This window comes from Pogoniulus pusillus, chromosome 6 (assembly GCF_015220805.1).
Source record: "Pogoniulus pusillus isolate bPogPus1 chromosome 6, bPogPus1.pri, whole genome shotgun sequence".
Lineage (NCBI taxonomy): Eukaryota > Metazoa > Chordata > Aves > Piciformes > Lybiidae > Pogoniulus > Pogoniulus pusillus.
Genome location: NC_087269.1, coordinates 17187652 through 17204891, shown reverse-complemented (window position 1 = coordinate 17204891; position 17240 = coordinate 17187652). Strand labels below are relative to the sequence as shown.

The 17240-nt window shown below is 38.2% G+C and overlaps 1 protein-coding gene across 5 annotated transcripts in view; it reads left to right on the top strand.

Annotated features, from left to right (window-relative positions):
• The window catches only part of IDE (insulin degrading enzyme), a 71460-nt gene that overhangs the window by 41313 nt on the left and 12907 nt on the right, over positions 1-17240 (top strand). For 3 of the 5 annotated variants that reach the window (XM_064144690.1, XM_064144687.1, XM_064144691.1), the window contains 6 exons: positions 4382-4526; positions 7294-7404; positions 9578-9698; positions 12045-12136; positions 15175-15286; positions 16299-16466. In XM_064144690.1, the coding sequence (XP_064000760.1) occupies positions 4382-4526; positions 7294-7404; positions 9578-9698; positions 12045-12136; positions 15175-15286; positions 16299-16466 (749 nt within the window). Of the gene's footprint in view, positions 1-4381; positions 4527-5030; positions 5176-7293; positions 7405-9577; positions 9699-12044; positions 12137-15174; positions 15287-16298; positions 16467-17240 lie in introns of all 5 variants that reach the window. The other 2 variants (XM_064144688.1, XM_064144689.1) reach the window with 2 other exon arrangements.

The following is a 17240-nucleotide window of genomic DNA, read 5'->3' as shown; positions in this document are numbered from 1 at the left end:
TTTGAATTAGAAAAAATACTCTGTCTTTAGAATGCAGCTATTTCTGTGCAAGACTACTGAAAGCGGTGTAATTAAATGATTCAGATTGAGTCCAGCCTCAGTAAGTTTGCAGATGACACCAAGCTAGGAGCAGGTGTCAATCTGTTGGAGGGTAGGAGAGCCCTGCAGAGGGACCTCAGCAGGCTGGATGGGTGAGCAGAGGCCAATGGGATAAGATTTAACAAGGCTAAGTGCAGGGTTTTGTACTTTGGCCACAACAACCCCAAGCAGTGCTACAGGCTGGGGACAGAGTGGCTGGAGAGCAGCCGTGCATAAAGGAGCCTGGGAATACTAGTAGATAGTAGGCTGAAGATGAGGCAGCAGAGTGCCCAGGTGGCCAAGAGAGCCAATGGCATCCTGGCCTGCATCAGGAACAGTGTGGCCAGTAGGACATGGGAGGTTATTCTTCCCTTGTACTCAGCACTGACCAGGCCACATCTTGAGTACTGTGTCCAGTTCTGGGCTCCTGAATTCAGGAGAGATGTTGAGATACTGGAACGTGACCAGAGAACTGCAACAAAGCTGGTGTGGGGCCTGGAACACAAGCTTCATGAGGAGAGGTTGAGGGAGCTGGGGTTGTTCACTCTGGAGAAGAGGAGGCTCAGGGGTGACCTCATTGCTGTCTACAACTACCTGAAGGGAGGCCGTAGCCAGGTGAGGCTTGGTTTCTTCTCCTAGACAACGAGCAACGGAACAAGGGGATGCAGTCTCAAGTTGTGCCAGGGGAAGTCTAGGCTGGATGTTAGGAGGAAGTTCTTCCCAGACAGAGTGATTTGCCATTGGAATGGGCTGCCCAGGGAAGTGGTGGAGTCGCTGTCCCTAGAAAAGCCTGGATGAGGCACTTAGGGCCATGATCTAGTTGACTGGATAGGGCTGGGTGCTAGGTTGGACTGGATGATCTTGGAGGTCCCTTCCAACCTGGTTGATTCTATGGTTCTGTCTCTGGAAAGGCTGTTCTGTGGGCTCTGATAGATGCTCCTGCGCACAGTGCCAAGTCCTTGTTTTGACTGAAACACTTTTTGACAGAATTTGTGAGAATTATCAGAGGGCTTCAGATCTTGGTACTAGTTCGGGAAAATGGGCTTCCTCTTTATTCTTGCTTTTTGAAACCACAGGGCAGATACTAGAACTATTTTACCTTCAATGTGTTAAGAAGTGGAAGAACATGATTGTAACTGCCCATCTCTTATTCAGAGGACAACAGCTGCAATACCTTGCTATCTTTGTTCATACTTGATGTCTTTCCCTTGCACTGTGTTTGTCCAAAATCCAAGATATTGTTGATGGTCACTGAATTTGTTATAGGTTGCCTGGTTTTGTTTGGGTTTTTTTTTAACCAATTCCAAATTGAGTGATGAAGTCTCTATACCAATGTGTGAATGCTTAAAAGGTAACGATTGTATGTAGAGCACACGAAGGTATATGCACATATGCACTGTATCATAGAATTACAGAATGATTTGATTTGGAAGGGACCTTTAAAGGTCATCTCGTGCAGTTTTCCTCCAATGAGCAGGGACATCTTCGACTAAGTGGTGATAGTCTTTCCAAGTTAGATTTGTACTTTTCAACTCAATGAGCCCTTCGAAAAAGGCAAGAGTACTTCAGCTTCTCTGACTAATATAATGGAATTATTTAACTCTTTTCTCCTTGTAATTGTCACAGTTGGAAAGGTGGCTTTTTCTTAGGCTTGGGGGCAAGGGTTCTTTTATTTCAAAATAGTGTAGTAATTGCATATCACAGAGTATCACAGTATCGTCAGGGTTGGAAGAGACCTCACAGATCATCAAGTCCAACCCTTTACTACAGAGCTCAAGGCTAGACCATGGCACCAAATGCCAGAGTATGTCATCTCCTGAAGAAGCTGTAATCAGATTTGTCTGGTTTTGATACTTAATAAAGATTCTTAGTTAGTCTCTCTCTCTTGAGAGTGACGGTGTTGTCATTGCTGGTCATTGGAGAAATGGGAAAAAAATGCAGTGTTTATTCATTGGAGTTGAAAAAATTACCCATGGTTCTTGTGGCCAAGTGAATTGGTGAATAAAACCATTTTAATGTCATGGATTTTTTGTAAGAGATTTTAGGCTCCATTCTAGATTGGATTATGATCGCTATGCTGCCTTGTAGCAGATGACCAGAATTTATTCACACTACAGACTACTTCAGGAAAATAGGAAAAAAAACTAGGATTTCTTCTACCTGCATCTCTGATCATCAGGAATTACAGGAAAAAATCCTGACCCAGATGTTACAGCAGCTGCTGTGCAAATGAATTAAAAGGAAGTTAATGAGGGTGGTTTCTACTTCAAACATCAGAACCTCTTCAAGTCACCTTGTTCCAAAACTAAAAACCTTTACATGGTACAAGTCTTACATTAAAGAAACACCACAGTAAAAATCTCCCAAGACAGGACTTACCATCATTCTTTAGGCTGGATAAGCTTTTGCTTTCATGTGACTTAAACTTGACAAGAATACCTTTTTAAAAGGAAACAAAATAACAATGTGTAATGTGCTGCTGTTGGAAAACTTCACAAAGACAGTCGTCAGCGCTGCCTTTCAGGTTTCCCACGGTTCAGATATATAAATGTTAAAAATACAATGCTAATTATTTTTAACTAGATACTTGCTACCTTGAAGCAACTGGAGTTGCTCATGTGTTAGCCAGCTATGTCACTTACAGCTCTATTTGAAGGAGGGGAAGACTAGTTGGTTTTTTTTAAAATACACTCTAGGGGATTGAGTTGTTCTGCTTCCTCAATACAGTAAAGAAGGTAAAACTAGAAATAAGCATTTATTTACTAATTTGTCAGTAACAGAAGGCAACTCTCAGAACAATGTTAATTGTTTTCTGTTATTTTTCACTTGAAGATTAATGATTCAGTAGTCTTCATTATTTTCAAAACTCCCTGTTGGTCTTTGCCATCTCAGTGAGTATAGAGAAGTTGTAACTGATACAGACACAGTAATCCCTCAAACTTATTAAGTCTTTAGTATCAAAATGGAAAAGAGTATAATGAATTTGGAGGAAGTCTTATAATAACAAGGATTAACTTAAGTCTTGCTTTGAATTCAGTTGAAATTTCAGTGTTGTTTGTGTTAGCATATTGAATTTGCTCGTTTTGGGGAAATTCTAGTTGTAGGGAGAAATGCAAATGGTAGAGTCCTCTTATGTGTTTTTATTGACCTGTTTGCTTGAGTTACATAAGCCCAAGCCTGGAAGAATCAACTTGGCGATAGTAAAAAAGCATATCCAACACTAAAATTTTTGGGCTGTAGCAGGCTCAGCATCTGTAATAGATTATTTTTTTTTTTTCCTTAAAATTATTCTTTTCTCATATCCCTTCCCATAATCTAAGAGGAAAAAGTCAAGGTCCACCTAAAAGTTACTAGTAACTTTTTAAAGTGTCAGCATGTGTATTGTGGCAATGTCATCTTCCTTTTACAGAATTAATACTGGTATACACTGCACTACAATGCTGTATTAGCATAAATGTACATATTAGCAGGTCTCTAAATATGACCACTAGAATCTGCTTAGAAGAGATAAACGCAAATTAAGCAGTTTTGAATTGTGAGGCATATACTGCCAACAAGTTGGTTTAGATACTGCTGATTATTTCTGTGAAATTGATAATGAATTTTATGCACTGGAGAATGTTTAGTAATAAATATTCAGTTATGGTACACAGCTTGTCTTTGCAAATCTGTAAAATGCAGAGATATGTAACAATTAGTGCTGTTGAAGATCAGCTTGAATCTTTGAGTTGTTTTTATCTTTTTGAGACATTTATGACAGCATTATTTGTGATCATACAACAGTGGAGCTTATGTACTGGTTACCATTAAAAAATATTGCAGTGGTATGAAGACAAATATGCCAGACCTCTTTCCTGCACTAATTTAGCACATGCTGCATATTTTTCATATCACAACTTTTATGATAGAAAAGAATTTGTTTTCTGATATTATGGAAGGATAAATGTTCAGTATCTGGGCTTTCATTTCAGTCTATCAAATTGTTGATTATTCACAGTGTAGTTTATCCTTGGTGAATTCTGACAGTGCAGTGGAGTAAATCTAACATGTCTTGATTTGTGAGCACAAATAAGAGTATATCCCTGGAATCTTCAATATATTTCAGCATCACTCAAACCATAAGCAAGCCAAATAAATATTTTCAGGTATGTTCATGTTTGGCTTCAGAATAGAAATTCTTCGTAATGGGATCCATCAGCATACTTGCAGTAAATATTATTTCCTTCAGATGAAACTTAAAAGGCCAAAAGAAACTGAGAAATAATTTTAAACTGCATATTTTGCTTTCAACATTTTCTTCCAGCCCATTTGCTTACGTGGATCCCTTGCATTGTAACATGGCCTATTTGTACCTTGAACTACTCAAAGACTCCCTCAACGAGTATGCATATGCAGCAGAACTAGCTGGCTTGAACTATGATCTCCAAAATACCATCTATGGGATGTATGTAAGTACCCAAATCAAGGAAGAGCTTAGAGCCTTAAAACTACTTCCACTCATCAAGATTTTTATATTGATTTGATGGAAGGACTACTATTTAAAAAACGCGTCTAAGGCTGTTACTCCTTTTGATCTTGGTTATTAACCATCCTTTCTTTAATTTGAATTTTAAGTTGAATTTTGTTCAAAGTCTTCAACAATCTTTCCATTCATATTAAGCAAATTTTCTTCTTTATTTTTAAACCATTAATTAAATTAATTAGTTCTAAGATTTTTTTTCTTCCATTAAAAAAAAAAAGAAGAAAAAAGCAACCCTAATCCAAGCTTACATAATTATCTCAGTTTGTCAAATATTTTCATGCTATTAAATAAATGGTACACTTCAGCTTTCCTGTTCAAGAACTACTGATCATGAGGCTGCATATACATACTCTTCAGTCATGTTTCTTCATCCATTACTTTGTCACTGCTTGAGGTATCAAAGCATTTCTTTTGTTTTTCTTTTTGTTAGTCGCTACATTTATGCTGATCCTCTCCATTGCAACATGACATACCTGTTTATCAGGTTATTGAAGGATGATTTAAAAGAGTATACATATGCAGCACGCCTCTCAGGTTTGGTCTATGGCATTGCATCAGGAATGAATGCAATACTTGTAAGTAAGGAAAAAATACAGGAGGAAATGAAACAGCTTGGGAGTTGTTGAGCTTGGAGAAAACATTTGACTTCTGCATTTCTAAATGAGATGGTTAATGTTTTTTTTTCCTTTGCATATATCTTAATGAACTAAATGCAAAGCAAAACTGTATTTTAATCAGTGCTGTGTGGCATACTTAAAACTGCAGTGTCTTGTGGACATGCGTGCAGTGTAACTGTTGCATTCCGGTTCACATTTCTACTCGCTTGCATGGTTATCTTGAATGGTAATGTGGCTGGTTTCTATATAAAAAGATTAACTCTTCTGTGGAATGAATCTCAGCATTACCAATTTCTTTATAATTCTCTAATTCTGCTGTAGGGAGCTGTGGAAATATGTTGTGCATGTGTTCCTTAGAATGCAGTACTAGATAATTTATTGTTTGTCCTTATTAGTGTTTGGTTTTATTACATGTTTTATAACATGCCTTGAACAACTGACAATATTGACTTGATAAATACTGATATTATGAGAAATGGTTATTGCTCAGCTTCTCCTGTGAGATTTAGGATAGGTGATTTTTAATAGTGTCTCTGTAAATTGTGTTAAAAGCTTTTATTAAACATCATTTTATGCCAAAGTTTGTTTACAATTTCCTGTAGAAGATTATTTTCCAAAGCATCGTAGTAAGAGAATATACTATATATTGTCTCTACATTTTCTGTATGAAAGAGGGTGCTGCAATTTCTTGAGATTTGTGTTGGATTGGGAAAAAGAGAACAAAACAATTTCCTGGTAGCATTCACTTAGTGCAAACTTAATAATCTATTCTGAGTTTCAAAACTTGCTGATGTTTCCATGTCCACAGTTAATTCCTTTTAAAAAAAATGAAAGATAAATTAAAAAGAGGTGTGCATATGTGTAATTTTCTTCATTTTAAGTCACTGTTTAGAAACTTACAGTTATTTAAAATATTAGCTCGGGGTTTTTTGTTTGGTTGGTTTTGGGGTATTTTGGGGGTTTTTTTGGTATAGTCTTTGTATTCTCTGACTGTAAAGATTTTATTTCCCTGTATTAAATCCATATTGATACTCTGGGAACATCTTTTCTATATCATGAAAAGTTCTGTAGTCAATAGGTGCAACTATACAGTGTTGATACTTCAAGCAAGGACAGATGCTGTACTGAAAACAATCACTCATGGTGATTGTTGAACACTTTGGGCTCTAATGCCATTTAATATATCAGCCTTTGCCATAATTCCATTTATGCTAGCTTTTTCTTGAAAGCCATGTTTTGGTATGTAACAGCAACTATAGAATAAAACATTTTTCCTCTTAGAAAGCATGAATTCACCTGCATATTGGTTCGTGTCCTAAAATTTAGTTTTGTCCTTGATAACTGAACTGCACAAATCAATTAAACTCCTGTTTTGAGGGCAAATTTTGAAGGTCCTTTTCCTCCCAAAAGGCTTTCTAATGCCTTTAATTAGAGTAACTTCCTATATGTTGCTGCAGTCATATAGTAATTTTTAAGTTTCTGTGTTGTTTTTTTTTACATGTCCAGGTTTATTTCCTGTATACTTTGAAAAAATCTGTTCATGGTCAGATCAATATCTCATTATGATTGTAGACTAACTACCTACCTTGGTGTTTCAGCCTAGTACCATCCTGGTTATAAATTGTGCTGCTGTTGACAGTACCCCTTTTCTTATAGTACTACTTACTTCCATGAAGTATTTTTTTGAGCAACAAGATAAATATGAATCAAGGTTCAAAGTAAATTGGAGAGAATATTTAAGACACTGAATCTGGATTTCTTCACTAAAATGAGACACCTAGAGTAACAATTTACTGACTGAATACTTGGTAATGATTAAAAATGTATTCTGAGTAAAGTTTGCTTACATTAACAGGAGTCGGCTTTAATTATCTACATTTGTACCTTCTGAGAGTTTGTGCAATATTGCATTGATCAGTTACCTTTTGGTGGCTAAAGGGATTTTTATTTCACATTAAGTTAATATTGAGTGTAGAGTAAGTATTGAAAGTGTATTGTTGACTGAATTATACAAAAATTGATAATTGTTTGTTTGTTTTTCCACATTTAAAGCAAATAATGCATTTTTTTCCATAGCTTTCTGTAAAAGGTTATAATGACAAGCAACATATCTTGCTCAAGAAGATCATTGAGAAAATGGCTACTTTTGAGATTGATGAAAAACGATTTGAAATTATCAAGGAAGCGGTAAGCTGCGTGAGAAATCTAGAGTTTGGTGACATGAAATGAAATCTGAGGGCTGATTGTCTGTGGAAATGCAAAGTAAAATTCTGCCTCATTTGAACTGCAGATGCTTTTATGCTTCTGTGGGTTTTGTGTCCATGAGTTCTTAGGATTGACCAAGGGATTGCAGCTTGCTTTGATAGGAGAGAAGTGTAACAAGTGGTCAAGGGGAAATCTTAACTTCATATCCTGTGTTGCCATTTGGAAAGGCCCCCAAGGGATCTGGGCATAAATGAAGGTCCAGAATGGATGAAGAAGGAAAAGAAATGTTGAAAAGATGTGCAACATTTCTTCCCTCCAGATATGAAGAGGAGCACTGCTCCTGGGCAAATTTGGATCCTGTGGTGGAAAAGTAACCAGCTTAAGTACATGGTGACATTTCGAAGTCTCCAAATAAGTCTAAATATAATGACAGATCTATTTATATGGAATGTAAGTTAGATTATTTTTGTTCAGCTCCTGAAGTAAATTTATGGACAGTGATTACATTTCCTTGGCCCAAAAAAAAAAAAAGTGTTCCTCTAATGCTTTTTTTAGAGCAAAACAGAAGTAAAACAAAGGAAACTAACAAATTAGGTATTGACACTTGTAGCAATGAGTTGTGGAGGAGGTATAAACACAAGGACTAGACTGTTGTAAGGCAACAGGCTGATTTCTGGCCTGGAAAGCTTGTAAGTTGTCTACAGCAAATGAGAGAGCTAAGGCTGCAAGGACGATCATTCCATGCTTGATGTAGTCTTAATTTAACCCTCTGTGGTTGGTGATACTTGAACATATGATTAGCCTAGACAGACACCAGAGCCTTCTTTAGTTCATTTCTATTTTGTAGGAAATTCTAAGCAGGTGAACATCAAAGATGATGCAGATTTATTACAATGACCCTTTATTTAGTGCTCTGTACCTAGGAGACATTAATTATCTGAAAACTTTAACTGGATGTGCCAAATGTCAAAGTGAAAAAACCTCGACCTATGTGCCTGTGAATTTTGTATTATGCATGTTTTGTCATTTCATAGGATGGTGTTACATAGGCAATTTGTATATGTAAAATAAAGACAACATACAAAAATGTTATGTTGGGAGATGGCAGTTCTCCCCCTAAGAGATAAGGGAGATACCAGCTTTTGTCTTCACTTTGGAACAGATAGAAGGTTGCACCCTTGGCCACTTCATGTTCTCTGTTTCTCACTCATGTGCCCTGAAATTAGTAACTTTTCTCCTGTATTGGAAATTATCTCAGCTTTCCAGAGCTATTAGCCTGCATTTTCCAATTCCTCTGGTAGAAGAAAAAGGTTTTACTTATTTTGTAAATGTGCAGCTGAATTCTCAAGAAGTTTCTTTGGAGATGCTCACTGATGCTTATCTCATACCTCCTTTATTCTGGCATAGAGTGTAAAGAATTTCCCAAATTGTCCTGTACTTTCTTAATCAAGTCAGACAAGGAAGCAACTGAAAGAAAAATCCGTTTCCTCTTAGTGATATTCTCTGCACTCCCCAGACAGTCATCATAGAATGTCTATTTCCTTGGTCAGGCAACTTAATCTAAATAATTACTTAGGTCTGACTGCATTACTTCAATTTCCACTCATTAATTTTACAAAGAAGTTTGATTTCATGCTCATTTAGCCAGGTGGGGGGTGGCCTCTTCTCCCAGGCAACCAGCAATAGAACAAGGGGACACAGTCTCAAGTTGTGCCAGGGTAGGTATAGGCTGGATATTAGGAAGAAGTTCTTCCCAGAGAGAGTGATTTGCCATTGGAATGGGCTGCTCAGGGAGGTGGTGGAGGCACCGTCCCTGGAGGTCTTCAAGAAAAGACTGGATGAGGCACTTAATGCCATGGTCTAGTTGACTGGCTAGGGCTGGGTGCTAGGTTGGACTGGATGATCTTGGAGGTCTCTTCCAACCTGGTTGATTCTATGATTCTAATGGTTACTGCTTAATCCATAGGCTCAGAAGTCCACATTATTACTAAAGGTAATTTACCACAATTTTTGAAGAGGTCTAACAAGCAAGAGTACATTCTTGACATTTGAAGTGTATGTTGTTGATGGTACATAAAGTTGAGAGTACAATGTTAATATTTTATGTTTATTAGTAATAGAATTCTGTAATTTCAACTTCTTTATTTTGTTTTAGTATATGAGATCACTTAACAACTTCAGGGCTGAACAGCCTCACCAGCATGCAATATATTATCTCCGACTCCTGATGACAGAAGTTGCTTGGACCAAAGACGAATTAAAAGAAGCTCTAGATGGTAATGTTCTGCCACTTTTGGACTTTATAATTTCTATTTTTGCTTATGGAAAATATCTTGTTAATAAACTAATGAAGGTACCTATTTTGAACTCTGCTTGTTATGCAAGTGAAGCCCCTGCAGTGTCAGACCTGAGCTGATGGTGCTGGATGTCAGTGCCTGTGCAGTTGTTTTCCAGTTTCTAGAAAGAATAGTAGTTCAGGCAAGTGGTTCAGTGCCTCAAAAGGCAAAATTCACAGATAAAATTTCAGGCAAAACTCAAATGGGAAGTTCAGGTTGGCTGTTAGGGAAAAAATATTCACAGAAAGGGTTATCAGGCATTGAAACAGCTTGCCTAGGGAAGTGATGGAGTCACCATCCCTGTAGGTATTTAAAAGATATGAATGTGGTGTTTAGGGACATGATTTAGTGGTAGTGGCTTAGCAGTAGTGGTGGATTATGAGCCTGGTTACGGTATCTGCTAAAGTAATTTGTAATTGCTAAAATAAACGTACCTGCATTGCACTTTCCATTGTGCATACTCTGTTTTTTCCGTTGTCAGGTAATCTTGTTTCTGTAGATAATAAAGCAAAGAGACACAATTTCTGTAGACAATAATAGAGAATATTAGAATTTTAACAAAGAAAAAGTGCCCCACAGCATTTTCAGGAAGAGGAAAATTCAGATGAAGATATTTAACTAATTTTAGCAAGAGCAGAAGAACTCTTTCCTACCTTTATCATGCTGTGTTACCAAAAAAGGCAGTTATTTAGGCAATTTACAAAATACCTTGTAATACCTTTTTTGAATACACCAAGACATTCTTTTCAAGAAGAATATCTGCTTTTGTATTTATGTGGGGGGGTGGATTCAGAATACATATGCATAGTTGTGAAAGATTTTCACAAGCCATACTGTTGGGAATTGTGCACTGGAAACTGCTTCATTAAGATTGACTCCCTAGATGCCTTGAGCATACACAAGGGTGTGTTTTAATCTGCAGGATTGCTCTGGGATGGAAATATGCACATTTAGTTGAATGGTTGCAGGTATCCCTAAGATTAGCAGTCATGACAGTTCTGCCTGTGAAATCAATGACAGAACTAATGCTGATTTTCATGGCAGTGGGTTCAGCTATATGTAGGTCATTCCTTTTTTAATGATTACTGGATTTTGAAAAATTACAAGATTTTCTGTCCCCTGTCTAATTTGTCTTTATAAGATTAATACTACTGTAGTCAGTCATAAGAGCAACTGAAAATGGAATTCTGGAAAGTAATAATGTCTGCTTAGCACTGCTGCAATCTGCTGGAAGTACAGGGTGTTTCTGTGATGTCATTTTTTCTCATTTCCGCTTTTGCACTCAATATGATTGTAATCTTTTGCACTATTTACGCATTCTTGAGGTAAAAATTAATGTTAGGAGTATATAACCATAAGGAGTTGATTAGGAATTGGAAATTAATTTTTTACTGGTGATGAGCTATCTCTTAGACTGATAAGCACAGTATAAGTGTTTCTGATACAAATTACATGCTGCTAGATACATATGCATCCCCCACTTAGTAACCAAGTGACTTTACAGTTCTGACTGCATTTGTCTTTTCAAAACACTTGTGAAATACAGCACTATTGTTTTTATTTTAGTTGAGAAAATGACAATGAGAAATTAATAGATTTGGTGATAATAGTGTTGGTATTCTTGTAGAGTAAGGGAATTAGTAATGAAAAGGTTGTTATAAGCTCTGCTTCCATTCAACCCTCCTTTGTCTCTTATTTTGTTAGTTCTATACCTTGAATTATATTTTACATTATATATGAAATCTGGTTTGCAAAGACAGACTAGCATACAATGTGTGTATATTGCAAAATACTTTCCCTGTGTGTTGGTTGTTAAAAAGATAGGATCAAAACACCGTATCTAAGCTGACATTCTTCTTTATGGCTAGCTGACATTCTTCTTTATGGCTAGATGGTAAATGCACAGTGTACTTCTTGAGTATTATAAACTACATACTGCTTGTTTAGTTAATAACAAAGACTTTGTCTTGAAACACCACGGCTGTTTTCTTTGCAGAATGAATGTTTGTTCAGCATGATTGGGAAGAAGGCTTTATTTTTTTTTTAACTCTTCTTTTTCAAATCTTGATAAGGCTGTATGTGAATTCTAAGTGAAACAAACAGTGATGAGTACTGATACTTAGACCTGGATGCTTTCCAATGTTATATTTTTAAAGAGAGGTTAATTTTTTTCATGATGATGAGTTTCTCCTTCTCTAAGGAGTGCATTGTTTCTAATGATCAGTTGGTTATTTTGTCATGTTAAAATATATATAATTGATTTAACTGCCTAAATATCTATTCTAGATGTCACTCTTCCCCGCCTCAAGGCCTTTATAGCACAGTTGTTGTCACGTTTACATATTGAAGCTCTCCTTCATGGCAATATAACAAAACAGGTTAGTGTGATATTTCTTTTCAAGAAAAGAATTTTTTATTCTAAAGCAGCAATAAAAAATGAAAGACTAGTTTGAATCTCAGATGTTAAAGCAGTTTTTGTCATGTGATTTCATAATTTGACTTTATGTTTTTATATGTGTCATAGTGTCATTTTTTACCACTTTGCATTTATTTGGACACAGTCTCAAATTGTGCCAGGGGAGGTATAGGCTGGATGTTAGGGGGAAGTTCTTCATGGATTTGCCATTGGAATGGGCTGCCCAGGGAGGTGGTGGAGTCGCTGTCCCTGAAGGCATTCAAAAAAAGACTGTGTGAGGCACTTAGTGCCATGGTCTAGTTGACTGGATAGGGCTGAGTGATAGGTTGGACTGGATGATCTTGGAGGTCTCTTCCAACCTGGTTGATTCTATGATTCTGTGAATAGGCTAACTGCTGCCTTAGTTTGCTCTTCCAGGCTAAGTAGCAAAGACTGACTAAGCTTTTTCATGTTTTTGATAAAATCACTTGTGTTGTGAGTTTGTGGCAATCCATTCTAAGAGATTTTGGCTTTCAGGCAGGACTGTTTTGTAGCAAACTGCTGTAATTTCCTGTATGTAAGCTAGAAGAACACCTAACATTTAGTAGATAAAGCTTTTGAAATTAAATCATGTTAAATTACACAGTATCACAGTATTATCAGGGTTGGAAGAGACCTCACAGATCATCAAGTCCAACCCTTTACCACAGAGCTCAAGGCTAGACCATGGCACCAAGTGCCACGTCCAACCTTGCCTTGAACAGCCCCAGGGACGGCGACTCCACCACCTCCCTGGGCAGCCCATTCCAGTGTCCAATGACTCTCTCAGTGAAGAACTTTCTCCTCACCTCGAGCCTATATCTTCCCTGGCGCAGCCTGAGGCTGTGTCCTCTCGTTCTGGCGCTGGCCACCTGAGAGAAGAGAGCAACCTCCTCCTGGCCACAACCACCCCTCAGGTAGTTGTAGACCGCAATAAGGTCACCCCTGAGCCTCCTCTTCTCCAGGCTAAACAATCCCAGCTCCCTCAGCCTCTCCTCGTAGGGCTTGTGCTCGAGGCCTCTCACCAGCCTCGTTGCCCTTCTCTGGACACGCTCAAGCATTTCGATGTCCCTCCTAAACTGGGGGGCCCAGAACTGAACACAGTACTCAAGGTGTGGTCTAACCAGTGCAGAGTACAGGGGCAGAATGACCTCCCTGCTCCTGCTGACCACACCATTCCTGATGCAGGCCAGGATGCCATTGGCTCTCTTGGCCACCTGGGCACTCTGCTGGCTCATGTTCAGGTGGGTATCAATCAGCACCCCCAGATTCCTCTCTGTTTGGCTGCTCTCCAGCCACTCTGACCCCAGCCTGTATCTCTGCATGGGGTTGTTGTGGCCAAAGTGCAGCACCCTGCACTTGGAGCTATTAACGCCATCCATTGGACTCTGCCCATCTGTCCAGGCGGTCAAGGTCCCACTGCAGAGCCCTTCTGCCCTCCAACCCAGCCACATCTGCCCCCAGCTTAGTGTCATCTGCAAACTTGCTGATGACTGACTCCATGCCCTCATCCAGGTCATCTATGAAGATGTTAAAGAGGATGGGGCCCAACACTGCCACTAGTGACTGGCCGCCAGCTGGATGTGGCTCCATTCACCACCACTCTCTTGGTCCGGCCCACCAGCCAGTTCCTAACCCAACACAGAGATTAAGATAGGAAGGCTCTGTGGAGGGATCTGCACAGGCTGGATCAATGGGTCAAGGTCATTTATATGATGTTTAACAAGGTCAAATGCCAGGTCTTGCACTTGAGTCACAATAATCCCATGCAAAACCACAGGCTTGAGGCAGAGTGGCTGAAAAGCTGCCTAGCGGAAAGTGATCTGGGAGTGCTGGCTGACAGCTGGATGCACATGAGCCAGCAGTGTGCTCAGATGGCCAAGAAGGCCAGTGGCATTCTGGCCTGTATGAGGAATGGTATGGTTAGCAAGACTAGGGAAGTGATTATGCTGCTGTACTTGGGACTGGTGAGACTGCACCTCAAATAATGTGTTCAGTTTTGGGACTCTCACTACAAGAAGGGCACTGAGTTGCTGCAGCATATCCAGAGAAAGGCAGTGAAGCTGGTGAAGAGTCTAGAGAGCAGATCTTCAGAGTAGTGGCTGAGGAAACGGGTAGTTTAGTCTGGAGAGGCAGAGGCAGATGGGAGACCTTATTGCTCTCTACAGTTACCTAACAGGAGGTCATAGTGAGGTGGGGATTCATTCTTCTCCCTAGTACCAAGTGAGAGGATGAGAGGAAATTGCCTCAAGTTGCACCAGGGGAGGTTTAAATTGGATATTTACTGGAAGAGTGGTCAGGCATTGGAAAAGGCTGCCCAGGGAGGTGGTGGAGTTACCATCTTGGTAAGTGTTCTTGAAACACGTAGACGTGGCACTTCAGGTCATGGTTTAATGGCCATGGTGGCATTAGGTCATTAGCTGGACCTCAGTGATCTTAGAGATTTTTTTCTGACTTAACAATTCTATGATACTTTCCCTGAATGAAACCAGTGGTTTTAATTTTTTCCCTACTATTTGTGATTGTTAAATAATTATTGTTTTAATCCATCAAATAAAAGAATGTATCTGGGCAGTGAATTCTAGTACTACCAGCATGTCAAAGGAATGCATGTTTGAACCTAAACATTAATTTGTTTTCTTAAATCCTGTCTGCTAGGATGTCCTTTGCAAATATACATTGTAGATGCATCAAAGTGTTTAAGGGAAAGGAAAAAGAAGCCTACTGTACCAAAGTGTTGGAGAGGAGTACTAGTTAAACATGTAGGCAAGATAAATGTAAAGGAAAAAACCCACAAAACCTTTGTCCCCAAGCCACTACTTCCTTTCATCTTCTGTGATTTTATTAAATTACAGTATCCCTGCTTTACATTCCTGGCTTAATTTTTTTTTTTCTCTCATGTTGCCATCAAAATTTGGAAAGTGTTGCCCTGCTGTTAGATACAGAATGAATGTCTGCTGGAAATCCTCTTATGTTTTCCAGGCTGCATTAGGAATTATGCAGATGGTTGAAGACACTCTCATTGAACATGCTCATACAAAGCCACTCCTTCCCAGTCAGCTAGTGAGATACAGAGAAGTGCAACTTCCTGACAGTAAGTCAAGTGATTTTAACACTTTTTAATGCATATTAAATTGAGATTCTGTTTTCTAATGAATTTAAAATATTACTTTGTTGGCTAGGAGTTTTTCCAGATCAGATTATTTTAAACTTTAACAAACCCATGTCCTAATTATATTTTTACATTTAATAAAACTCTACAACAGTCTGCCATCTTTTCAATACATTGGAAAATTACATTAATTTTCAATCCATATGTGTAAATTTGACTTCTTTGAAGTTGAAACTAGATGATATTTGAGGTCCCTTCCATACCTCTGTGATTATGTGATTGAGTCCTAATTCACTTGGTATGATGTACGTCCCACTCACTGTTACAAATAGCATACACGTTTGATTAAGCACCATTTGGGCACTTTGAGTGTTAATTGGCTATACAGTGAAGAATTATCCTAAACTCTGGCATTTTGCAAAAACTAAAAGCTCTTACACAAGTAACTTCTTTGTTTTCTAACATATGAATTGCTTTGGTGGTTCACAGTGTCTATATATGATTTCTTTTGCTTAGTATTAGTAAAATCATACATAAGAAAGTCACTTTAAGGAATTGCTGAGAGTTACATAGGAGTGGTAACATGTAGCTGTATTACCTCTATTCAATCATCAGGCCATGGAAATTACTGTATATCAAAGAAGTTACTGGTACTAAATGCTGGTTTAATGTTCATAAATGTTTCTGACAAATTGTCTTTCATAACTATTTACACAGTAGAGGCAATGCAGAATTCCAGTGCACTTCCAAGAATACTTGCTTGAGGAGAAGCAGACAGTTTCAGTTTATTTGGTGATGTGCTCAAGCTGTGACATTTCAGTGCGCTAATCTTTTCTTTGCTTGTTTCATGAAAGATGTGCTGTAAGTGAAAATTCTCATTAGCAGTCCTAACCAATTTATTATAACTCCATTCCACAAGTGATAGACCATTATCTTTTTTAATTGTGGACAATAAGAATGTACATTTTTATGAACTGAAAACTTTGTCTTTTAGGAGGTTGGTTTGTATATCAACAGAGAAATGAAGTTCATAACAATTGTGGAATTGAAATATATTACCAAACAGACATGCAGAGCACTTCTGAGAATATGTTTCTGGAGCTCTTCTGTCAAATTATCTCAGAACCGTGCTTCAATACTCTTCGTACCAAGGAGCAATTAGGTAAGTTTTCCCATAGTGATTATGTGTCTGTACATGGACACGCAGGCTTATTCACCCACTTAAATGAGACATGTTGGGGCGTTCTTTCCCTGCTTAGTGAATGCCATTTAAAGGGCACTTACTAAATGTAAATAATTTTTACTGCTGATGACTCAAAGGAGTGTTAATGTTCACGCACTCTAAATGGAGAAGCAGCATGCCTGAGTTATGTGAAGCCAACTCTGATTTGAAAAAAAATCTTGATCACTTTACGGAAAATTTCCTCTCTCCTTGTTGCAAAAGGAGATTAGGTCAGTTCCCTACATTTCAGATCTTCTTAAAAAATCAAAGTAGTTGTAGTTCACTCTTTCTGTTTCTGATCCTACTTGATGGTTCATAAGCTCTGACTTAGGAATACTGTTAGTAGTGGATAATAGTAAGCTGCCACATTGGGGAAGAACTAAATGTGTTTGAGGCTTTTTTAAGAATATAGCTGTTTACCAGTGAATACAAATAATTGTTACCTGAACCAGTTAGAATAAGAACAGGGTAACTAGCAAAACATGGACTTTGCATGGCTGTTTTTGTATTTGAAGCACTGATGAGGAGGAGGAAGTACTGTTTGTCCAATGGTGAGAGGCAGATGAACGTCTCAGTGTGATGACTATGAACTACCCAGGTTATCACTAAGATTAGACTTTCTCTGAGCAACTTCTAGATTCAGCTGTCATTATAGGCATCTTAACTGTTTATGTATCTGCTGAAAATAGGACAGAATCCAGGTTATTTAGCACA